General features: G+C 41.7%; 1 protein-coding gene across 1 annotated transcript in view; it reads right to left on the bottom strand.

The window, feature by feature from the left end:
- cntnap2b (contactin associated protein 2b) overlaps positions 1-20,812 on the bottom strand; it is a 31,149-nt gene extending 10,337 nt beyond the window's left edge. Inside the window, exons 1-16 of the mRNA XM_079560998.1 lie at positions 20,288-20,812; positions 14,570-14,680; positions 14,022-14,215; positions 12,953-13,100; positions 10,791-10,998; positions 9,283-9,463; positions 6,632-6,775; positions 6,305-6,563; positions 4,618-4,767; positions 4,380-4,542; positions 4,202-4,308; positions 2,679-2,798; positions 2,298-2,416; positions 680-764; positions 444-600; positions 67-194 (exon numbers count right to left, since the gene is read on the bottom strand). Of these exons, the coding sequence (XP_079417124.1) occupies positions 67-194; positions 444-600; positions 680-764; positions 2,298-2,416; positions 2,679-2,798; positions 4,202-4,308; positions 4,380-4,542; positions 4,618-4,767; positions 6,305-6,563; positions 6,632-6,775; positions 9,283-9,463; positions 10,791-10,998; positions 12,953-13,100; positions 14,022-14,215; positions 14,570-14,680; positions 20,288-20,369 (2,356 nt within the window). The 5' untranslated portion in view covers positions 20,370-20,812. The remainder of the gene's footprint in view (positions 1-66; positions 195-443; positions 601-679; positions 765-2,297; positions 2,417-2,678; positions 2,799-4,201; positions 4,309-4,379; positions 4,543-4,617; positions 4,768-6,304; positions 6,564-6,631; positions 6,776-9,282; positions 9,464-10,790; positions 10,999-12,952; positions 13,101-14,021; positions 14,216-14,569; positions 14,681-20,287) is intronic.
- Positions 20,813-25,866: the final 5,054 nt, after the last annotated feature.

The following is a 25,866-nucleotide window of genomic DNA, read 5'->3' as shown; positions in this document are numbered from 1 at the left end:
ATATGTTACAATATATATTACAATGGCAATAAGAACTATTCTGCTTCTGCTTCTGTGGTGACTGACCGTCTCCTCGGCAGCGCAGTGGCCCCACGGTGAGTTTGGCCTCAGAGCCGGCTCTCCCCGTGTCTCCCACCTCCACCGCACTCACAGGGAGGTGCTCCTTGTACATCAGCAGCCCCACGTCCTCCTTCCTGCAGCGACCACAGAAACGTGTTACAGCTATGGGCCGTAGGAGGCTCTTACTGGACAAACGAAGGAAACTGGAGACGCGGCAGGTGAAGACAGAGAGTCACTGTGGCTCATTTAGAGATTGAGAATTTTTTCATATAATTTCAGGAATCTGCAGGAAACATTTCAGCTGGATCTCTGAGTTTGGATGTGTTCCTCTCTTCACCAGCAGCGTCTCGTCTTAAATGTTTAAAGCGTGTGTCGGTTCTGACCAGGCCCTGAGGTCGGCGTCGCAGTTGCAGTAGTGCGCGGCGTTGGTGCAGTTGTGTTCGATGCCGCACGAGCACTTCTGGATCCCGGGTCCGGAGCCGCCCCAGTACGAGTGCCTCTCGTTAGAGCGACCCACCCACGACGAGAACGGGACGCCGTCTGAGGAACGACACAGGACAGGTTACAGGTTACAGGTTACAGGGTCAAACATAAATCTGTTCAATGTCAGGGGCAGTACCTGGAGAGTTGAGGAGGCGGGACATCTTACAGGCGTAGGCCACGTACTGCTCACAGTAATCCGCACTGTTTGTCACTGACAGGACCTGACGGCACAAGAAGAGAGGATTTTCAAACATTTAATACAGGGCCTCAGTAGCTGCGAGTCAAATTGAATGCTTTTAATGCCAATTCTACATCCAGAGACTAGTTTTCTAATTTGCAAACATTTCGTAAAACAATGAGGGGAAACCGATCACAAGATGCAACTTTTTAGCAAAAATGCAAAAACTGTAGCTGAATGCTATTTAGACTCTAATTTTTATATTTCTTACCAAGTCTACAGCAGAAATCCTCATCCATGCTTTCATCACTTCCAGACTGGACTACTGCAATAGCCTCCTCTACAGACTTCCCACCACTCATCTCCAAAAACTGCAATACATCCAGAACTCTGCTGCCCCGCCTCCTCACCCACACCCGGTCCAGAGAGCACATCACCCCCGTCCTCCAGCAGCTCCTCTGGCTCCCCGTTCAATATTCAGTACAAGCTCCTCCTCCTCACCTACAAATCCCTCTGACTCTTACGAAATAAATACATTGCAAAGCTTGTTGAACGTTGAAGACTTAAATAACTATGAGCCTCAGGTGGAGCAAAAAGTTATATTTTGACAGAAATACCATATAAAAAAGAGAATAATTGCTTCTCCACTTTATACTTTACTGTCTTTAACTTAAGGTTTACAAATAGTGTTAACGGTATTCACAACTCAATGATTTAGTTGCAAAGAGAAAATGCATTTTAGGTTTTAGTCAAGACTGGGGGCTGTTGTATCGCTGTGTACCACTAGATGGGGTAGCAGACTTTCTCAAACCAGTGTTAATTTTGACAACATATTTTATTTTAGTTTTAGTCTTTTGACTAAAATGTAATTTAATTTTAGTCGAGATTTAGTCAAAAAAAGCTTTGCAATTTTAGTCTAGTTTTAGTCGACTAAAATTGCATGTCAATTTAGTCGACTAAATTAAAGACGAATTTAGTCGACTTTGCATTGATAATATTCATTATAATCATATTTAATCTTGTTCCTCTGCTTCATGGAGCTGCTCCACATGAACAAAGCTCAGAGCTGATCCTTTGGCAGAGACTTTACATGATCTGAGGCTCTTTCAGACGCTCAATAGAAGTTTGGATGATTTTAGTCTCTCCCTTTCATTTTTATTTAGTCTTATTTTAGTCGACTAAAATATCTGGACATTTTAGTCATAGTTTTAGTCTCATGAGAAACGTTTAATTTAGTTTTAGTCCAATTTTAGTCGCCAAAAATATCACTTTGACTAAAATTAAAACTAAATATTTTAGACGACGAAATTAACACTGTCTCAAACTGTAGTGAGACTCAGGTTCTGCTTGTCCTTTTAACATTTTTGACATTTCCCCTGAGTGTCGCATGCAGCAACCCAGGTTTATTCCAGACATAGTTCAGTTATTTAGAAATACTTTATTAACACAAACCAAATATTCTGTGGAGTGTCGGGTATAAAGCCTGTTTCCCCTGCAGTTTCAAAGCCCTAATTGCCATTGTCCGTGACCCAGGTCCCCGGGTAAAACGGTTAAGAGTTTTTGCTGTGGCGTTCACCTGTTCATCCGTGACGTTGTAGTCGATGTGGAACACGGCCTTCCTGTCCTGAGCCGCTGGTTTGGGAACCGGAGTCTGCGCCGAAATGTTGTTCTTCAAAACGGTCCAGACGTCGTCCTCTGAAACACAAGACAGAAAGATTTTACTGAACATAATCTGGGGTTTGAGTTTTGTTCTTCTTCTTGTAGCTTCAGTGACTTCCTGACCAACAGCTTCATGCATCAGGCTGTTAGGAGGCTGAACTCTCTCCCGTCCCTCTGCTTCCACATGCATTCACAAACTGCGGTCCCGCCCCTCAGAGTGCCTGAACTCTCACCCCTCCCCCGTGCTTTATGTAGGTTGTTAAATCAGTGCAGCGGTCGTGTTTTTGTGAGTCCTTACCTGTCATTTCACAGCTGACCCTGAAGGGGGCGATAGGTCCGCTGCCGTCCGGGTCGATGAAGTACGACCCTGACCCCTGACCTCGGAGTTTGTACTCCTCACAGGACTGTTGATACAAGGCTACGACACAGGAGTTAAAAAGATTGATGTCAGTGATTCAGGCCGATATATCAGGCCGATATATAAGTATTTTACAATATCGACTATCGGCCGATCTAACGCCGATATCTCCGGGCCTGAACGTGACAGAGACGTTTGCTTTGGAAAGAGCCTAGTCTTTAATATGAGCTCCACATTATAGGCCTCAGGGCAGAGAAACATCGGTGAGAATTGGTCACATTTTGATATAAGTTACAGATTATTACGTTGCAGACTTTTGCTTATAATTTCGGAGACTTGCTGTTTTTTGTTTTGGAATCTGCTGATTGTTGTCTTTCAATCAAGCTTCCTATGAAGTATCTAATAAGCGTGAGTCCTGAATAAATCAGCCCTATGCCCCTAATGTTTTATGTACTGTGTTTATTCTAGTTTTGATAAAATGATCACTCGCAAATAATAACACTCATTCATTCATCCCATTAAAATCATGAACACGCAGCATGAGTAATATTGTATATTTGTGTGTTTTGTATTGTATGTAAATAAAACTCTTTTCATTGCTTTTGATACCTTGTACTTGACGCATATGATAAATGAACTAAGGCTGGAACTTCTTTCAGTTAACCTCTTAAGTCCCGCTTGAACCGAGAGGATCTTTTTCCTCACGCCATCAGATTTTTTTTCCATCGTTTTTTTGTTGGGTGTTCAACTCATTTTTGTAACTTTTTTGTAATTTTTTTTATAATTTTTTGTCATTTTTTTGTAATTTTTTCGTATTTTTTAAATAATTGTTTTATCACATTTTTGTCATTTTTTCGTCCATTTTTTATCAAATTTTTGTAATTTTTTTGTCAGATTTTTATCACATTTTTGTCAATTTTTTGTAATTTTATTGTCACATTTTGTCACATTTTTGTCATTTTGTTGTCATTTAAAAAAAAAACAATTTGGTCAATTTTTTGTCACATTTTTGTCACATTTTTGTCATTTGTTTCGTCACATTTTTGCCACTTTTTCATCAATTTTTCGTCACTTTTTTGTCAATGTTTTCTCACTTTTTTTTTCTCAATGTTCAAATCCAGGCTGAAAACAGTTCTTTTTGCCCATGAATATGACAACTGAAAGTATTTTATCTGCACTCTTGCTTTTTACTATATTTGATTAATTTTTATGTTGATGTTCTATTAATTTGATCAGTTTTCTTGTAATTTTATCCAACTGTGAATTGCCTTGTGTATGAATTGTGCTCTACAAATAAACTTGCCTTGCCTAATTACACAAGGTTTAGTTAAAAATATAAATCAAAATCAGTCACATTTTACTTTCGGCTCATCTTCAGTGTCATCTTCTGTTCTGGACAGAAGATGCACCGCTGAGGAGGGCACTGTCCTTCATAAAGCTTTAATGAAGTGAACCAGACTCACGCATGTGGCAGATGGCGCCCGTGTATCCGGTGTTGCTGCAGTTACAGCTGAAGGCGTCCCAGGTCTGAGTGCAGAGGCCGCCATGTTCACACGGGTTGGGGACGCACCTGAAACAGAGAGGAGGTCTTCGGGTTTGGATCTGGCAACACCAGGCATGAGGCTCAAAAGAAAAACGTACCTGTCCACGATGGCGCACATGTCCAGGCTGACGTTCTCAAAGCTACCCATGAGCCCCTGCTCCACGGCGCGGAGGTCCACCAGGTGATCGTCGATGTGGATCATCTGCATGCAGCCCTGGAAGGAGCGCTGCAGCGACAGGACGTTCGTGCTCTGGAAGTAACCTGGGAGGAAACGTGATAGAAACGTTGCAGTCAGTTTTGTAAAAGCGCAGGCAGAGACGGCTTGTGAAGGTTTACCTCCGAAGTAGTAGGCCCCGGCGGTCTGGATCTGGATGGGGATGGCGGTCCGCACGGTGGACGCCTCGTCTCCGTCCACGGTCAGCATGGCGTAGTTCTCCAGAGCGTTTAGATGAACGCTGTGCCACTGGCCGTCGTTCAGACCCGAGCCTGAGAGACCAGGTTCATTTGAGACACGGCGGAAGCAAAAACACTTCTTATTTAATACTTCATCACCCAAACTAACTATAATAATAATCACATTTACAGTCTATAATCTCTTCCTGGAGTAAACTGGTTTCAAACTTTGTCCTTCCAAATATAACTTGGCCGAGATCAAGATGAAACCAAAACCAGGTCTGAAAAGAGTCTAAAACAGAGATAAATTTGTCTGCAGCTTTCAGCATCAAAAGAGCCACTTGGTCTAAAATGACATCCTGTCTAAAATTTGCATAAAACCAGAAAAATATCCAAACCCAAATGTATTACTAAAACTGAAATGATCTCTACTCTTAAATACTAAAATACTCTTAAATACTCTAATTAAGGTGAGACGCTGCAGGTGAATAGGAACAAAACAGAACATTTAGAGACTCAGTTTGCTGTAGTCATTTTATGTTTGTATAAAAAGATATTTGTGCATAAAAATGGCCTCGATTTCAGCGGCAAAATCAAAATAATTGATCGAGCCAGGTTTAAATGTATACTTTGTTTTTTGGTTGTCTAGAAGCTCTCAGTCATACAGGTGTGTGAAGGCACTTGAGTCGTCTTCTGTCCTCTGTAGTTCAGGGGTCTCCAACCTTTTTACCCGACGAGCTAAGAACATCGGAGGGCTACTTAAAGGGGGGGTATTATGCAAAATCGACTTTTTCAAGCTTTACATCATGTTATTATGTCATTCCCTCATTAAAAACATGCCTGAAGTGTTGCCTTGGCACATTCATGTATTTTTGAGTAATCTGTAAAAACTCTGATAGCGGTCATTTTAGGGATAGGTTTGCCTGAGTCCTCCTAGGAACGCCCCCACCTCCTGGAGACGCCTCCGAGCTTTCGTCACCGGCCGAGTAACCAACCACTGCTCCTCAGCAGAACCCCCTCCCCACTGATGCCACAGACAACGTGTGGAGGGGGCGTGTCTGAAAGGCTCAGAGGTTCTCCCACAAAGGAAATGACCATATTTGGATTACAGCGTCATCTCGGTCACAGCCTTTCGTGCTACACATGGATACCAAACATGTCAGTATTTGAAGGAATTAGCACAGGGAAAGATGAGGCAGCTCTAGTTCAATGTTCTTTATTCGCCCGTGTCATGCACAGGACTTGATGATTGGTGATTTTTATCTGTGAGCGCTTTATAAATAAACTTTCCTTCCTTCTAGTGATTTCCTGAACAACTACAGCAAGTCAGTCGACAAAACTAGTGATGGGCAAAAGAAAACAGGCTGGTGCTTCAATCCTGTTTATGAGAAGTCGCAATAATAAGTTTGTCCACAAGAGGTCAGTGTTCAGACAGAATAAAGGCTACGAATCTTTATGACACTTTTTGCCAAGAAAGCCACAAAACGTCCTAAAATAAACATCGCACAGGGTGAGTTTGGACTTTTATTTACTATGAGAAGACGTTAAGGGAGAAAACTAGCCGTAAATCGCAACATTGACCCACTGTCTTCACCTGCAGCGTCTCGACACAGTTACAATGGAGTCTGACCTGAGGAGATGTCGATGTGCGTGTTCTTCTTCTGCGTGACGTTCATGTAGACGGTCACCCTGCCCTCGGAGAGACCCACCTCCACCCACCCGTCCGCCAGCGCCGTGAAGAGCAGCAGGCCGTGGGGGTTCCAGGTCCTGAAGGAGAGGCTGACGGACAGAGTGTCGCTGTCCATCTGCCCGGGCAGCAGCACGAACGAGGACGAGTTAAAGAAGACGGGAAACGACTCCGAGTCCGCGCAGGAGAACGTCAGGTTGCGCTGCAGAGGGGAGGTAGGAGGAACATGAAGGACCTTGATTAAACGAGATGTGTTGTAAAACGTCTTACAAAGCTGGAGGTGTCGACTCTCTTCTTGCGGATCAGGCTGGTGATGTTGTCCGAGTTGTAGGTGATTCCCTCCATGCAGCCCATGAAGTTATCCCGACCTCCGGGCCCGGACTTCACCGACAGGGGCAGACCTCCGAACGTGATCTGGGAGAGGAGTATGCAGAATAATTTTTAAATATAAAAATAATCGCCTATATTTAAGCCACAAACTCTGTATAGTCAGGTTTGACGACAGGAGTCAGGTTTGAATGTATGTTTTTATTTGGTTTCAGATGTTTAGTTTGTTTTTAGCTTTTGTATAAACAAATGAGTGAAATTAAGCATTTTCTTTATTTTTGGTGGGTTCAAAATAAACTAAAAATAAGGCAGGAATTAGATATTAAAAAGAATATTCTTCTTAAGTGAACCCTCTCAACTGGTATGGCTTCAGGACCCACCATCACTTTAGAATTTCAAACTGCAACCCAACTAAGACTTTAATTTGTAATATATGATACAAAAAACTAATTTTCTCAGATATTATCAGAGATTAAAGCAATACTGCGTAACTTTTTTACCTTAATAGATCCTTTACATCTCCCCCTGGTGTCTCTGGCCAGAAAACCAATTGCAACTTGGCTGCCGTCGGACCGGAGTCACCAATACACACTAATGGAATCACGAAGAAGAAGCTAACAGGCTAACGGGCAAAGCTAGCTGCGGGCTAACACCACTTAAACAGTATTTACAGCCAAGTTTGAGTGAAAAAAAAGAGATCCTTGTGTAATTGGACGAACAATATCCCTCTGTCCCTTTGTCTTTTCTGTCAGCGTAGTATTTACTCTCATGGACAATTAATGAGTAAAAAAACACAACATGCAACAACACCTGCAGTGGCGCTTATGGCCTCTAGGGGCAAGAGTTACTTAGTACTACTTTAATCTAAAGTTTGAGTAGGTTTGTCTAGGGTGGTCCAGTCTTACATAAGACAAAACATGTTATTGCCAATGGAACAAGCACATTTTTCTTAACTGAGATTTTTCATCAAGTATAATTTTAAGTGAAAAAGAAATATTTTTAAATGTAAGTTTGTCTGATTTCAAGTGGGATTTCTGCTTGTTCCATTGGCATTAGCATTAGCATAGTTCAAACCTACTCAAATGCCACATGAAATACCTTAATAATTTTAAGTTATTAATCTCATTTAAGCCGGTAACTTTTCCAGTGAAGAAGCATTAAAGCAGAACTAAGTAACTCATGCCCCTAGAGGCCATAAGCGCCACTGCAGGTGTCGTTGCATTGTTTTTTTACTCATTAATTGTCCGTGAGAGTAAAAACTGCGCTGACAGAAAAGACAAAGGGACAGAGGGATATTGTTCATCCAGTTACACAATGGAGATCATGTTTTTCACTCAAACTTGGCTGTAAATACTGTTTGTGGTGCTAGCCCACAGTTAGCTTTCCCCGTCTTCGTCGTGATTCCATTAGTGTGTATCGGTGACTCTGACCCGGAAGTTGTGGTTTTCTTGCCAGAGACACCAGGGGGAGATGAAAGACCCCCAATCATCCCAAGAACACTTGTATTACCCCAGAGGGACAACGGAAAGGATTTATTAAGGTAAACAAGTTACTTAGTGCTGCTTGATAACAACTTGATATCAGTTATTTAACAAGAATTCAAAGGCTTGTCCACCAACTGAGAGAAGTTTGGCGCGTGTAGGAGGTGGAGATAATGTTGCAAAAGTGTTTGAGAAAATGGGCCTGAAGTGTTGAAACGTCTGTGCATTTGTTTCTATCGCCGTTACCGTCTCCAAAAAACGAAAAAACTACATTTGGATGACAGCGTCCTATGTCTTCCTACACAAACATATCATAATTTGTGAATCTCTGTGTATGTTAACCTCTTACCTCCCGCCTTAGCCCGAGTGCATTTTCTCCAGGTCAGCTGCGTTTTTGTCATGTTTTTGTCATGTTTTTGTCACTTCTTTGTCACTTTTTCGTCACTTTTTTGTCATGTTTTTACTGTTTTTTGTCATGTTTTTTGTCATGTTTTTGTTGCTTTTTTGTCGCTTTTTTGTCATGTTTTTGTTGCTTTTTTGTCATGTTTTTGTCATGTTTTAACTGTTTTTTGTCATGTTTTTGTCATGTTTTTACTGTTTTTTTGTCATGTTTTTGTCATGTTTTGTTGCTTTTTTGCTGCTTTTTTGTTGCTTTTTGTCATGTTTTTATGTTTTCTTGCCTTTTTGTTACTTTTCTGTCATGTTTTTGTTGCTTTTTGTCATGTTTTTGTCATGTTTTGTTGCCTTTTTGTTACTTTTTTGTCATGTTTTTCTCGCTTTTTTGTCGCTCTTTGGTTGATTTTCTGTTGTGTTATTGTTGCTTTTCCACCACATTTTCATCTCTTTTGTTGCTTCTTTGTTTTTTTCTTCAACACTTTTTTGTCGTGTTTTTAGTGCATTTTTGTCACTCTCTTGTCTCATTTTTTTCTCATTTTTCAAGAAGCTTTTAGATTTGGGTAACGATGTGCTTGGTTAGGGCGGTGTTTAAGAGGTTAAAGACACGCATAACGTTTCCAGAAAAACTATGATGGGCGAAAGTCGAGCAAAAGTCCTAAAATAAGCCTCGTAAAGGGAGAGTATTAGTAGGGTGCTTTTGCACTGCCGGAGCCGTACCTCCTGGTCCAGGTCGAGGTGGTGGAAGTCCCCGTTGGTCCTGAAGCTCTGCGTGTGCTGGTCCAAAGTGAAGTTGATGTTCCGCCTGTAGCGCTCCACGTGGACCCAGTGCCAGTGGTCGTCGTCCAGGAGCGAGCCGCTGGTCACCGCCGTGTGGCCCGAGATGGAGCCGTACTGACTGCTCCCTGGAGATGAGACGACACGGGGGTCAGAGGTCACTCAGCGGGAGCGACAACCACAGCAACACTATGGATATTTGAACTTTGAACCGTGCATTTACTCCTCGCACTTCTCCATTAACATAAACAGGTTTAAAGTAACTATGACAGGTTTTAATGCTATTGAAACTAAGACTTATTTAGACGGATTATATTTGCTGTAAGTTAATAAAGAAATGTTGGGCAGAAAAGTTTAGCATATTTTAAGCTACTGACAGGAAGTGACAGAGATGGAGGTAAAGTTCAAAGCAGTTTAACTCATTTCCCATTGACATAACATTTTATTGTTTGCCTCTATCTATGTCACTTCCTGTCAGAGTCCAATGAGGAAGTGAAACTACAAACATCACAAAAACGGCCAAACTATAGAAAGCTGGGTACAATATTAAGCAAAATCTTAAATCTAATTTTAACTATGTGTCATGTGCACTTGAAGGCGAGACGCTGCAGGTGCACAGGGTTAACATTAAAATATAAAGATATCAATTTGAAACTTTTACAGTACAAAGACATGGGGAACATTTATCAAAATAAGCCGTTTTATACATAAAAATAGTCAAAATTGTTAATTTTTTGATGACCAAGTATTAATAATTGATATAACCAGGCTTTCATTTATGGCTTTACTTTGGTTACTCATTAGGTACAAAGATTTGTTCTGAGGGAATTTTTTTTATATGTGTTTGTATAACTAACATATTAGTTACACACTGGTAAGAGAACAATTATAAAAGGAAGACAATAACATTTACTTGAATTGAGTGATTAAATCTAAGGTTTAAATAGGTTTGGTGTGGACTTAGATCAGATAATAACTCTAATCACTTATGGAATAAGTTATTTTTTTCTTAATTCAGATTATTGTGCATCATTTCAACTGAAAAAGACATATTTTTAAATGTTAAATTAAATTAGTCTGATTTCAAGTGGGATTTATGTTTGTTCCATTTGCTTTAGCATTCACTTACATTCAACTTTTTCAGTGTGAGTGAAAAAAATTAAAATGGACCCATGTATTTTTGGGGACAGGAAAGTTTAGTGTCTGTAAGTGCTACTAAAGTGGAAATTTGGTTGCAACAATATGAGAAAAATGCATGTGAGAAAATGGTTCTTCAACTTTTCCCATATAAATCTATGGAGGGACATTGATCAGTGCAATAATTAAAGATATTTTTGAGAAAATTAGGCAATTAATTTCTTTCTTGGTGGAAAGTTTAGAGAGAACAGTTTCTCCAAGTGTAGCCTGAGCACCAGCAGCAGAGCAAATGTAATCATGGCGTCCACCGGCACTTGCCCAGGTTGATCTTGAGCTGCAGTCGGGCGCGGTGCAGCTCCAGTGTGATGTAGTCGCCCTGTTGTCCCTCTCCGTGGAGCAGAACCCCGTTTCCCGCTGTGGTCCTGAACTTCAGAGAGATCTGGTCCTTCAGAGCCTTCTGCTTCTTGTTCCTGAAGCGATACGAGATTATGCTTTGGCCGTCGAAGCTGATCACGTCGCCCCCTGGAAGAGCAGCACAGTTTCAGACGCAAGGTTCACACTTTTTAAATGTTTTCATTCTGTAGAATATTTTTAATTATTATTATTATCTTGTAAATGATTTTGAACTGAAAAAGAGACATTTGCTTGATAAACAGTGTTCTCTTAATTCACTGTGTACATGTGGCTGACTGAATATACATGTTCCTCTGAGATTGTAATTACTTTCTCGCTGGGTAAACAATATCTGTGAGCATTTCCGGGTTTTATTATGTTTAACTTGGTAAATGAACTTTGCCGTGTACAACTCATTGTTTAACTTTTTATTACTAAAGAGAATAAAATTAAGAACATCCGATACTTTACAAATATCCTTTATATATAACAAATGTAACTTAGGGCCCAAAACAGAGCCTTGTGGAACACCACTCTGTAAAAAGGATGTAGCTCTGTTTAAAGTTAGCATTGGAAGTAATAATTTTCTAGCCGAGAATGAACATTTCCCCTGAATCCGCAAGAGATCAATGCAATACAAAACTCATTTTGGGTCACGGGCCGAAATTCAGCTCCCACGGCGGGTCGGGGCCCATACAATAGGGAAGACGGTTCCCATAAATGAATAAAAATAAGCTGTGATTTGGTCAAAGCCTCAACTTGACTGTAGCTTCATTAATAACAACGGTTTACACTTACATTGCACTTTACAAGCCTGTGTCACAAGTTCCTCAAACTACATAGTCATTATTCATTTACTCCACACTCGGGGGTGGTAAGCTGTTAGTGAAGCCACAGCCGCTCCCTGGGGCAGACTGTCCATTTACCACGTGGCTATATAATGTGTTGTTCACATCCTGAGCTCTTATTATGTCAGTGCCCTCTGCTGGACACGTGTGGTACTCTTTCCTTTATTTTAAGTGTAATGCCCCCTAGTGGCTAGAATGAGCGTTCTGGTTATAGCTCCGCACAGGAATGGGCTAGAGCAGGGGTAGGCAAGTTTTCTCGGTGGAGGGCCGGGTTTCTTCATCGTCAAAAGACAAAGGACCGGACCCTCCAATTAAAGCAATTGAAGTAAATCATCACTTTCTACATATGCCAGTGTTGTACATCATACACACTGGAAAAATGTCCATCTTAAATTAGATAAATTATTAAAATTCGCTGAATAAAGTTTTTTTTTATGTTAAATTAGAGTCTGTTTGAACTAATCTAAGATCAGATAAAAACACCAATGCCAATGGAACAAATTGAAATTTCCCAAATTAACTTTTACTGTATTTTTTTTTTTTTCATTTTTCACTGGAAATATACAAAATAATCTGAATCAAGAAAAAACCTGTGCTTGTTCCATAGGCAAGAATAGGATATATCTGCATTAAGGCCAGACCAAATCCACTCAATCTTTAGATTTTTTCTCTTAATTCAAGTAGATTTAAGTCATTTTTTAGAGCATTCTTTTAGGTTTATGGCCTAAAAGGATGCTCTGCTAAGACATTTTAAGGAATTGACAGTATTTTTCACATTTCTAGAGTACTTTCTAGAGTACTTAGATTTGGGTCATAATATTTCTCAAAATAATCTCGAGTGCCAGAGTTTGATGATAGAGGGCCGGTTTTGGCCCCCGGGCCTGACGTTGCCTACCCCTGGGCTAGAGACTTACGTTTTTTTTTTACATACTCTGGAATTTATGCTCTACAGGGCACGGGCTGGATTAAATCATCTCGGGCCGTATGTTTGACACCCCTGTTCTAAAATGAATGTAAAGCTAAAAAAAGCTGGACGTGCTGTGGTCCTTACAATTTATATTTTCAATGAACTTTTAGTAAATTAGGTCAAGTAGTTCCATTATTATCAAAGAAGTGCAGATTTAAGGCCTGCTGGAATCATTCACATCTTCATTTAGCTACTTCTTGCTCCTCTCTCATGTATTAGTCCCTCCTGTTTGAAACTGAAAGGATGCTGTTGAAACAGTTGTACTCACAGTAAGTGCAGCCGTACAGCTCCAGCCTGACGCCGATGCGCCCCTCTCTGCTCCGGGACAAGGGGACGAGCCGCAGGAACCGAGCCACGATGGAGTGCTGCAACTCGTGACGCACCACGGACTCACTGTTCACGTTTCCTTCAAACGTCTGAGACAAGGAGACACAGGAGGGTTATTAATATCTCTACAAACAAACCATCAAACCTCAGGCCCAGACGCTGAAGATTTAATGATATGATGCTCGTGTTGTCCTGCATATTCAATCTCTCTCCGTCGCAGAAGGACAAAACACTCGCCCCCACCTGCTAATGTCTCTGTTTTCCACATTTCATTGGACTTCTTCAAGTAATTTCAGTTTTCAAATAGCCTCAACTACAAAGCAAGCCTTCGTAATGGCTCATCATCATAGCAATGTTTTTCTTTCCAATCAGATCCAATATTTGGGCTCAGAGTATCAGATATAGACGGCAACGGAATCACAATATTTCACTCTTTTTAGCCATTTTCTGCCGGGCTATAAACACATGAATAACACACAAATAAAGTCAAGCCAAAATGGGGTCCATATAAGTGTTTTTTCACAGCAAATTGTCCAGTAGAAGTGAAAAAACAGCACTTGTTGCTAGTGTTAGCATGTGTAGTATGAAGATATTGCTAGCTTCCTGGTTAGCATTATAAGTTTCCTTTGTATTTATGGAGAGGCATATTTATTTATACCACACATTTCAAACACAAGGTACCTCAATGGGTTGTTGAACCACTTTGCTCCTCTGTGTCTCTGTATCTTTATTTAGTAGAAAAATACATTCATAATTTAGCATGTGTTAAAGTAATGAAAGAGAAATGGGAGAAAGTTCAGTTATTTTCCTCTCTTTGATTTCCCTCCGGCTGCTTCAAACAAGACCAACAAATGATGAATAATGTATATTTTTCTACTAAATAAATATACAGAGACGTGGAGAGGAGCAAAGTGGTTCAACAGCTCATAAATACTTTAAAAAAACCTGACAGTGCAACCAGGAAGCTAACGTTAGCTTAGCCGGTGTTGTGAAGTGAAGCGCCTCCTCACCCAGATGTTCCCGTCCTGCAGGTAGGGCCTCCAGTTCCTCTGCGAGTCGCTGTACAGCAGCTGGTACCGCGAGGTCCAGTCCGAGCTGCCGTACCGGCCCTGCGTCGCCACGGCAACCACATCCCGCCTCCCGCCCAGGTCCACCTGTAACCACGGCGACCGGTCCGAGTCCAGAGGGGTCCAGCCTCCGGCTCCTGGCGACGGGAAATATTATTAGGATTGATCATTAGTTTAATTTTTAAAAAGTCTCCGAACACTAGGGCTGCACAAAATGAGAAAATAAAGTAATATCGATAACTATTGAATATTCCGATGATAATAAAGCAATATTTGACAAAACCGTTTCAACAACTTGCATACAATTAAACACAAACGATAATTGTGTCAAAATAAAACTAAATAATAAAATCTATATAAAAAAGGATTAAAAAAAAGGCTCATACGATGCTAAATTAGCAACACTGAACATAAAAACATCTGGACTGAGACAAACTTTATGGTTAAATGTGAAGTTTTTAACTCTGTCGACTGAACTAAAGTAATTGTACCTTGTGTGCGCAGGAGTTTGCCGTAACCAGCTCCATGTCCACGGCCGAACGCAGAGGAGCTGCTGAAGGAGCTGTAGGGCAGAGGGGTGGCCAGAGAGTCCTCACACCGCCCTGTGGTACAAACAAATACTTTTACTACTACTGCAGAGGGGTGGCCAGAGAGTCCTCACACCGCCCTGTGGTACAAACAAATACTTTTACTACTACTGCAGAGGGGTGGCCAGAGAGTCCTCACACCGCCCTGTGGTACAAACAAATACTTTTACTACAACTGCAGAGGGGTGGCCAGAGAGTCCTCACACCGCCCTGTGGTACAAACAAATACTTTTACTACAACTGCAGAGGGGTGGCCAGAGTCCTCACACTGCCCTGTGGTACAAACAAATACTTTTACTACAACTGCAGAGGGGTGGCCAGAGAGTCCTCACACCGCCCTGTGGTACAAACAAATACTTTTACTACAACTGCAGAGGGGTGGCCAGAGTCCTCACACCGCCCTGTGGTACAAAAAAATACTTTTACTACAACTGCAGAGGGGTGGCCAGAGAGTCCTCACACCGCCCTGTGGTACAAACAAATACTTTTACTACAACTGCAGAGGGGTGGCCAGAGAGTCCTCACACCGCCCTGTGGTACAAACAAATACTTTTACTACTACTGCAGAGGGGTGGCCAGAGAGTCCTCACACTGCCCTGTGGTACAAATACTTTTACAACCACTGCAGAGGAGTGGCCCTGTAGTACAAACAAATACTTTTACTACTACTGCAGAGGGGTGGCCCTGTAGTACAAACAAATACTTTTACTACTACTGCAGAGGGGTGGCCCTGTAGTACAAACAAATATTTTTACTACTAATGCAAAGGGGTGGCCCTGTGGTACAAACAAATACTTTTACTACTACTGCAGAGGGGTGGCCAGAGAGTCCTCACACCGCCCTGTGGTACAAACACTTATTAGTACTTTTACTACAGGGGGGCCGTGGAAACGTCCTTTTTTTGAAAAGTGGATACAGATATTAAAGAGACTAGATGCAGGTTGGTCATTTTTATACTCACTGCTGCCACCTCAGGTCTTATGCGTAACTGCAGCTTCTATATTAAGCTCGTGCATGACGGCACTTCAGATCTGAATTAACACCTTTTTGAGTGACAGTGCAGGATTTTAGAGGCAGTTGTGGTGAACAGGTCTGAGCTCATTCTTCACATTAGGACCATTTTCCATTATTCATCGTCAGCGAGGCCGTGTTCCTGATTACAAAACTATTGCATCGTGGGTGGAGGCCTTAGGGAAACGGGGGAATGTTCCAAAAGAAAGAAAGGACCGACGAGGACGCTGGAACTGTTGATCGAGTTCGTCTGACTGTGCTACGTAAACATGCAGAACCTCGACAGACTGAGAAAGACCTACAGAATAACACCCCAACCCAAAAGTACTTATTACCACATCTTCAATAACACACAAGTGGCAATAAACGTGAGAATAAAAATAGAAAATAAAGGGGAAATGGCCACCACAGGCTGCTGCTGCTGTTACTTGTCTGGCCATTAATCTCTATGTAGGTTCCCGCTGTCAGATTTGCATTAGGTTCGATGGCGTTGCAGCAGTTCTAACTTAAGATTCGGAGACTGCAGTAAAAGTGACCCAATAATGCAGCCATCTCCAAACAATGCGACTCCCGGTGGCCTAATGACAGTCGTCACAGCAACAGAAGATGTCGTTTCCCTTGGCGATGAGTTTGGAGGCAAAGTTTTCCCAGATTGCGACGGTTGGGTCGAGTGCAGAGGAGGGACGGAGTGTGGAGTAGTAGGAGGCCGAGGTTAAAGCTGCCAGGAAACGTGAGGCCGAGAGGATCGACGGGAGAGGAGATTCACGTTTGTAGTGGAAGAGGAGATGAAGTTACTTGTAGTCAGTGATATGCTGTGCTACATAGAGCTTCTCCCACGTGGACAGAGCAGAGAGCTGGTCCTTTTGCAGTGGATTTAAATGATGTGAGGCTCTTTCAAACAGAGGGTATTAGAGGATGATTTAAACATGACATAGACATAGATTTGGTGTTTCAAATATTTGATCTAATATACACTTTGGAGTAAAACTGTCTTTGTTTCATTTATAAGGAGTCTTTTTTTCATCATGGTGTGGTCAATTCCAGGGGCGGACTGGGACTGAAAAAGGGCCCTGGACTCTGACCAGCCTGGCCCAAATTAGCGTAAATGCAGCACTTACACAAAGACATATGTGAACCTCTTACCGCTTTTTTTATTGAAGTGTTACATTACATTGGCATTTTGCACCTTTTTGCATGTGTTATACTTTCATTTTATAGCCCTTTCTTTTTTACCCACATCCCATTTCCCTTATGATGGGCAGAGAGGCTCAAAACTGCGTAAAAAGCAGTCCCCCAAAAATGAAAAAATAAATAAATAAATAAATAAATAAATAAATAAAAATAGACAAATAAATAAAAAATAAAACAGAAAATAAAACAAAAAATAAAACAGAAAATTTTGTTGTTTTTTCATTACTTTTTTTGTGAGTTTTTGTTGTGTTTTCATCATTTTTTTGTCGGTTTTTCATTTCTTATTTCGCTGCTTTGTTGTCATGTTTTCGTCACGTCTTTGTCACTTTTTTGTCACATTTTTGTTTTGCTTTTCTGGCTCACTCGTTTCTATTTTGATGCTTTGCTTTTAAGCTCTTAGATTTGGGTAAAGCTTGGTTAAGGCGGGGGTTTAAGAGGTTAAGGAGAAAATTTAAACTGGTGGCCCAAGAGCCAGTGGCCCTTCTGTGATCTTCCCGAATGGACATATGGCCAGTCCGCCCCTGGTCAATTCTTTATGTTTATAATGGTGCAAAAAGAGTCATTTCTGACTGGTTTGTTAAAATGTGGCATATCACATCTACGCTCTCATGAATTTGGGATAGTTCTGTTTACGCATCAGCAAGATCAAACCAAAGCTCCTTCGTAAGTTATGACAAACTTTCTGAGCTAAACCAGGTCTAAACTCGTGAAAAATCTTTAAATGTTATAGAAACATTCAAGGATGAATCAACTCTAAATAAATATGGTCCCAATTAGGATTGAAAGATGTATCATTATCACATCGATATCAAGATATGAACATTCAAAATATCCAAATCGAAAAAGCACGATATAACAATGTAGATTTTCATCAATAAAACCGTGTGTGGTTTTCACCTAACCCATAGTTATATCCAGTGTTTCATTTGATCCCCTGTTTGGGGGAATGCAGTCCCCCAACTTTCAGTTTTTCAGGGTACAGGATCTGGGAAATATTTAGGAGGATCCGGTGTACAATGGAAACAGACGGCTTGTCGAGTTGCACTACTTCTCGTTGCTGCGCATGTGCAGAACTATCGAGTCATTTTACATTCAGCCATCGAGTTCCGCTTTTTCAGCAAATCACATGATTTCATAAATTTTACTGTCGAATTAGGCCGTCTATTCTACATATAATTAGTAAATGACTTAGTTGCTGAAACAATTTGCCTTTAAATATCTGTCTGTTGCAAATATAGGCTTTAAAAACAAAAAAAAGTACTGGTTTTGTCAATAATCAGAAAGCATGACCGTTTAAATGTCATAAAAGTTGCTGAGGAAAGAGTCGACTGCTCTTTAGTTACGTAATATTATGCAAGACAAAGTTTACCAGTTGTTAATAACTCGTTTTTTATGAGAGACAAAGACATGTGCACATGCGCGTTGATACTGTCAGTGCAGCTTGACAAAGAAGTGCATCTCGATGTTACACCGGCAAAGATTTGATTTGATATAATGGTGTTTAATGAGAGAGTTCCGGCCAATGTTTTGGCCTGTTCCCCCGAACTGGTTATATCGTATTGTATCGATATAATAATATATCTGCCATGAATATCGAGTTATTCAATTTTGTCCATATTGTTCAGCCCTAGTCCCGATTAACAAAAGAGTGCTGTATAATGTCACTTCAATTCTACTTCCATCAAACAGAGGAGACATTTTGATATTTTAAGAAGTAAATAAGACACAACAGGCAAAAATGTTTGTTAAAGAGCCCCGAATCCATCACATCAGACCAAAAGTGTTCCTGAAAATACTAATTTACAAATGAAGCACTGGTTATAGCCTATCGTATCGTTTCGATATAATAGTATATCTGCCATGAATATCGAGTTATTACATTTTGTCCATATTGTTCAGCCCTAGTCCCGATTAACAAAAGAGTGCTTTGTAATGTCACTTCAATTCTAGTTCCATCAAACAGAGGAGACATTTTGATATTTTAAGGAGTAAATAAGACACAACAGGCCTCTCACCATAGAGAGTTGTGTTAAAGCAGTAATGTCTCTGCAACTCTGACTGCGCACATACAAAGAACCTATCTGGAGACTAGTTGAAGACTTGAGTTGCTGCTGGTCACGGAGATGTCTCTGAGACGTCTCCTGGAGATAAGACAAGCCTCCAGGTCGTCTCAGTGAAGAAAAAAAAACAGGTTTGATTTGATTTGTACCTGGTCTCAAACTGCTCTGGTAATGTTGCGAACACTGTTTATTGACCTCAACCTGTGAGACGTTTCTGTGACGTCTCTGCAATGTCTCCGAGTCCTGTGAAATATCACTGAGATCTCAAAAAGTCGCACGGAGTGTCTCGGAGACAGACACGTCTCACAGGCTGAGGACACACAGCATTCACGACGTGACTGGGACGACCTGGAGACTCGTCTTGTCTCCAGGGGACGTCTCAGAGACATCTCCGTGACCAGCGGCAACTCTAGTCGGGTGACGGTGGCACAGTTGGTAAAGCGGGTCGTCTCGTGATTGGAAAGGTCGTTGGTTTGAATCCCAGCTCCCGCAAATGCACACATCGTTGTGTCCTTGGGCAAGACACTTCACCCCATTGCCTCCAGTGTCTGCTACACAGATGTGTGAATGAGAGTGAATGGGTGACTGGTTCTTTACTGTAAAGCGCTTTGGGCCTGATAAAGGTTGAAAAGCCTGTATAAGTTGAGTCCATTTACCATTTAGTCGACAACCATCCTCCAGGCCCGAATGTCCACAGATATTTTCAGCAGAACAAGTCGATTTTGTGACTTAGAGACACTTGATTGATCCACAAAAGAAATTGCGTCGTCACAGCAGCAACAATAAGGGTATAATAGTAAAACAAGCCAATTAAGTACCTATCTATATGCAAAATCTGGAGATGTGTGCACATGAAGGCCACATTACAACACAACAACAATGTAATGCAGTGTTTTCACATTTTAGATGAAACTGTGGAGTAAAAACAGTGATTATTCTCAAAGAAACCATGAACAAGCAGGTTATAGCCTATAGTAAGTAGCGCACGGTCAGCCAGATCTAAAAACTCACATTGATCATGAAACACACCATGGCATATCAGAAAGTCAGCATTCTGCCTTTGACTGCAGACGCCCTGGATTATGATTTAAGAGCAAACTGTGCGGACCTCATGATTCCCTCACCACCAGGTCTCCTCACAAAACAGGACTAGAATAGAAAAGACTCGAGCGCACATTTTAGGGTTGAGGCGCCTGGACGTCTCTGCCCTGCACACACACGGGCCTGTACGCGGTTCACCAGGTAGGCTACTGCTTTTTTAGTCCTGTGTGTTCAGACCGCTCGAGCCTCGCCTCCTCCTCCTCCTCCTCCTCCTCCATCATCATCATCGTTGCGTGCGAGAGAAAGACGTGGTACTTACGGGATGCTGCGGCAGCGCTCCTCGATGCGCACAGAAGCGCGAGGATGAAAAACATGCTGCTAATGTCGCTGTGTTTGGGCATGAGCTCCGGCGTCGGCGCTAAGAGGACATACGGAGACAATGGTCCTCCACCTCCTCCTTTTCGGGCTCCCAAACGAACCCCCCGAAAAAACGCGCTTTGTTTTAAGGAGCGAGAAAAATATCACAACGCTACACGCCCTGTGCGCTAATGAGCCTCCATTTACGCGCGAGCAGAAAGGAAAGGTTGGACGGTCGGGCTCGGGATGCTAGCTCAGGTGCATCTTCACAAACAGACACCTCCAGGCAGCAGCAGAAGCAGGAGGAGAAGGGGAAGGCGGCGGGACCTCCTCCTTGTGCAGGACACCCCCGCCTCGCACGGGTTAATGGTACGGCCCGAGAGGCACAACAATGAGGGGCCCCCCCGAGGTGGATAGGGGACAGGTGGGAGGCAGAGGGGCCCATACGCGGATAGGACTATGAGCGAGGCCCCGGGGGGATTTTAATTTTCCTTTTTTGGGGAGGAATCAATAAATCACAAAAGCGCCGCCGCTGCGCGAGAGGGTGTTAATTTAACGCGGTGTGCGTGTGCACGTGGGGAGAGACTGACGCGTTTGTCTTGAACTGTGTCTTTCTATTGTGGTTTTAAAGGATTCTGGGCTTGGTTTCTTACAAAATAATAGCGTTGGAAAAGGCTGAACAGTATATATATATTTATATATTTATATATATATTTATATATATTTCATACATAACAGGGGCGGACTGGGACTGAAAAACTGCCCTGGACTCTGACCAGCCTGGCCCAAATTAGCGTAATTGTGACACTTCCATAAATACATATTTTAACCTCTAACCACCCGCCTTAACCGAGTGCATTTACCCCAGGTCGACTTTTTATTTTTATTTATTTTTTTATTTTTATCATCAGCAAAAAGAACGGGAAAGGTGGTCGTAGAAACAGAAGCAAAAACATTAATATAAATAGTAAATGATAATGGTCCCAAAATTGAACCTTGTGGCACACCATACTCCACGGATTTCCTTTTAGATTCATGTTTTTTTAATACTGGGCTTTACCCAAATCTAAAAGCTTCTCGACTGGAGAGCAACAATGTAACGCCTCAATTTGAAAGCTAAGACCTACAAAAGTGATGGTAACTTTTTGTCACGTCATTTTTGTCATATTTTTGTTGTTTTTTTCATTATTGTTTCTATCATTTTTTGTTGTTTTTCTCATGTTTTTGTGGTTTTTTTGCCAGTGTTTTTCTCATGTTTTTGTTGCCTTTTCATCACATTTTTTGTTGCTTTTCCAGCACATTTTTGTTTTGTTTTCATCCTCTTTTTCTCGCTATTTTGATGCTTTTCTTTTAGCTTTTAGATTTGGGTAAAGCTCAGTTGAGGCAGGACTGGTGGCCCTAGAGCCAGTGGCCCCTCTGTGTTCTTCCAGAACGGACATATGGCCAGTCCGCCCCTGATACATATACATATCATAACCAAACATCGGGGTGTCACGATTCTACATTTTTGAGTCACAATTATTGAAGAAAAATATTACCGTTATTCATATTCACGATACTACTGAGAATGTCTCAAAACCTTTATAGTCCTGTGTAAAAAGACAAAGGTGCACTATGCAACTTTTTATGCAGAAAAAAACCTTGACATTAGTGCGCATTTGGTCTTTCAGTTTTCTAGTGGCTGCTTGGGTGGTTAGTAGGGCTGAAAGATATAGATCGTATTGATATCGAGATATGAACATTCAAAACATTCAAATCGAAAAAAGCAAGACATAAACTATATAGATTTTCCTCAATAAAACTGCACTCTTTATTATTATGTTTTTATTTTTCAGAAAAATGCTTGGTTTTCACCTAACCCGTAGTTATATCGTATCAATATCGAGATATCTGGCATGAATATCGAGATATGACATTTTGTCCATATGGTTCAGCCCTAGTGGTTAGTATAGCGCATTTATTACCATCCCGGTGGCTCCTAAGTCTCATGATCAGTTGTTTTTAGGATTTCTGGTTTTCAAAGCTGATTGAAACGTTTCCATGGTTACGCATATATTTCATTCAGAAAATCTACCATATATACAAAAAAAAAAGACAGTAAATAAAACCAATGCTAACCACACCGATACAGCCAATGGGTCACGGAAAGGTCAAATACGCATTAATATAAACAAAAAAACAGATCAAAAGTTGCATAGATACAGACAGCGTCATAGAAGGGGGCGTGGCTTCAGAACACAGTGAACATCTTCAGGGAACAGTTTTTCACATTTTTTAGACATTTTCTGGTGAAATATTATCTTATTTATCACATACAAATAAAGTCAAGTCTAAATCGGGTCCATATGGATGCTTATTTAGCTATATTAGCTATAAGCTAGCATTAGCACGATTTTAACATATAGCATCATGTTAGCATTCTTCATTAGGCCTATTTATATATTTATGGGCTGTTGAACCACTTTGCTCCTCTCCATGTCTTTGTATCTTTATTTAGTAGAAACTACATTCATAATTCAGCGTTTGTTTCAGTAGTTTTTGAATAATTAGAGAATGTTTAGATTTTTTTCCAAATTGTTTCCCCCTTAAACATGACCATATATGGGCGATTTCAGTCTGTATTTATAGTGCACCTTTAAGTAAGCTGAATGAGGGACAGATTTTACCTCATGTATTATATTCAGCGCTTCACCACAAGGGGGCGGCATTTCACTCCAGCACCACAAGTAGTGAATGCGTCTGACTCTAGTAGCTATACATTCTAGTGTCAAAAACATGGAATCAGAATCAGAGCACAGACCCTGATTATGTAAATACCATTTAAAGTTTACAGCAAATTACCAGTTTACTCTACTCTTCTAAAAAGACATGAGAGACTGATCACAGACTCATTAAGTTTATTTCATGGCATTCTTAGTGGGCTCCAGTCACAGTTAAAAAGAATAATGCATGTTTTTTTAAGGATTACAGACAGCTGTCATCCAGAAAGCAAAATCAATTTGTTCAAAATGTAAATAGGAGCTTCACCAATTGACAACCACTGCACTGCTTCAGGCTATTCTGTAATATGTCTGTTCCCTTTAATCAGGGTGCCCAAAATTCTTGTCTCCGAGGGCCAAAATGAAAAAGTGACAGTGGGTCGTGGGCCAAACACGGCAAAGCGTGAAACACATATAACTGCATATAATAGTTATTTTCTTTTTTGGTATATATTTGCATTTAATTCTATCTATGACAATAACAAAATCAATTATTGTAGCAATATAGTGCAAAATGTAAACAACACCACCTGTATCTACAGCACCTACAGTGACTTTACCTCATTCATTTGTCAACGAAGAAAAAGAAGAAAATGCGATTTTAGATCATTTTGAAAGTTCAGCAAAAATTATTTTATGAGTACATTTTTTTAACATGTACCTTTGTTGATGTCAACAACATTCCAATGAAAGATGGAAAAATGTTAAAGTTGATGCTGCAACGCTCTGTGATGATTGATAAACACCAAGACACCAGAACAGTGTTTCCTTAACTTTGCGACAGGAGTGAAACAGCGTCCCCAATTTGAAGCTGGTGGCCAAAAAGTGTACTGCATCTATATTTGCCATTGAGAATGAATGTGAGTTACCCCGGGATTCCACATCATCCGCCTGTGCGCTCAGCTCCACTCCGCTCCCCCCCGACTCCGAACGGCTGCGACATCGCCCACTGTCTCCACTTCAGTCCGCCCCGGTCCTCTCCGCCAGTGCTTCAGCCCCACGAGGAGCACGCGCACAAAGCAACGACTTTGAGAAATAAAACTCCCAATAAAATAATAAACAACTATTAATGAGCATGTGACCTATGCCGCGTTGAAGCATGAAGCCTGTGCCCCCCCTCATGTGCGAGGGAGAGGCAGGAAAAAAGTTACGTGAACGAAAGCAACAGAAGCTTAATCGGGTCGTGTGATTGTTTTTGTGATATCAAACTCCACAGAGGGAATTATCGAGGTCACTTTGTGTGAAATAGTGAAATTTTCGTTAAAATAAAGTCCGCTCGGAGGGTAATTACTTTGAAAATACGGATATTGTTGTCGTTCTCTTTCCCGTTTGGTGCGGTCTGAACTGTGGAGCTTGATCCGGCCGGAGTTGATGGGGCGCAGACGGACCTGAAAATAGGGTTGATCCGTATTTTTATCGTGGCGAGGCGGAGTGGAGACGTAGGCCCCTCAGAGCAGAGTGGACGATGTGGAATGTTTCTGAACGTTCAACATAGCAACGCATTTGCTGCGGAGGTCGGGGTGGAGTGGAGCGGGGCGAGCACGGAGAATGTGGAATCTGGAGGTTAGTATTAACCAGATGCGGCGCAAAAGTAGGGCACTCTCTGGCGGGCCAACTCAATTGTTCAGGCGGGTCAAGTTTGGCCCGCGGGCCCCAATTTGGGCACCCCTTCCTTAAATAATGATGAGGATAGAAATTTGGGAGTTCATTTTAACACCAAGGGACATGAGAATGTACGATCTCAATACTCAAGATGAGCAGTGTCAAATCACCAAGTTTCTTCTTAAAAAAGTAATATCATAAAAACAATCAAAACAGTGTGATCTCCTGAAAAGTTAACTTTCTTCTGTTTTATAGATGAAGTCCAGACTAACACGGTTTGGAAAGTTACAGTAGAGGGGTGCTGAGGCTCGACATTCATGGATGAAAAAGGACGTGAAGTTATTTACTCGTCACGTTCTTCTTCTTCTTGTGCGTCCTCATATGTCGGGACAAATCAGCCTTCGTGTGGAACATCTCCTCACACAGCTCACAAGGCATCACCAGTTCTTTCGTGTGCTCGAGGTAATGATCGTTCAGGGTCTTTGGGTTCCGGAAGCCAACCCCGCAGCGATCGCAGCGAAACGGCTTTTCTCCGTAGTGAATGAGAAGGTGCAATCTGAGCGACTGCGAGGTTCTTAGCTTCTTACCGCACTGGTCGCAAGTGTGTGTTTTTTCGTCAGTGTGACACTTCATGTGCTCCTTGAGGACGGTGGTGGAGATAAACGACTTCCCGCACGTCTCGCAGGTGCACGGCTTCAGTCCGCTGTGGATTAGGAGATGCTTCTTGTAGGATTTCACCCATGGAAAGGTTCTGCCGCACAGTTCACAGCTATAGGGTCGCTCCCCGGTGTGAATGCGCATGTGCCTCTTGAGCTCTCCCAGCTCTGTGAACCCGATCCCACACTCACTGCACGTGTGAGGTTTCTCTCCGGTGTGAGTGAGCTTGTGTCTCCTCAGGCTCCCCCTGGTGGTGAAGCCCTTCCCACACGCCTTACAGGGAAAAGGTTTGGCTCCCGTGTGCGTTTGCTGGTGCTTCTTCAGGTGGCAGGCCTGGTTGAATGTTTTGTCACACTGGTCACATTTGAATGGCCGCGACCCAGTGTGCAGCAGTGAGTGTCGTTTAAGGTGAGCGGTGGAGGAGAATATCTTCCCACACTGGCCGCAGGAAGGCATTATAGATGCATAGGTGGTTTCTGATGACAGTTGCTTTGTTGGTCTGTAAGAAATTCAAGAAAAAATT

Source organism: Gobius niger (assembly GCF_951799975.1).
Source record: "Gobius niger genome assembly, chromosome: 8".
In the NCBI taxonomy this organism is placed as follows: domain Eukaryota; kingdom Metazoa; phylum Chordata; class Actinopteri; order Gobiiformes; family Gobiidae; genus Gobius; species Gobius niger.
Note: the sequence above shows the minus strand (reverse complement) of the source record. Positions and strands in the feature narration are given on the sequence as shown.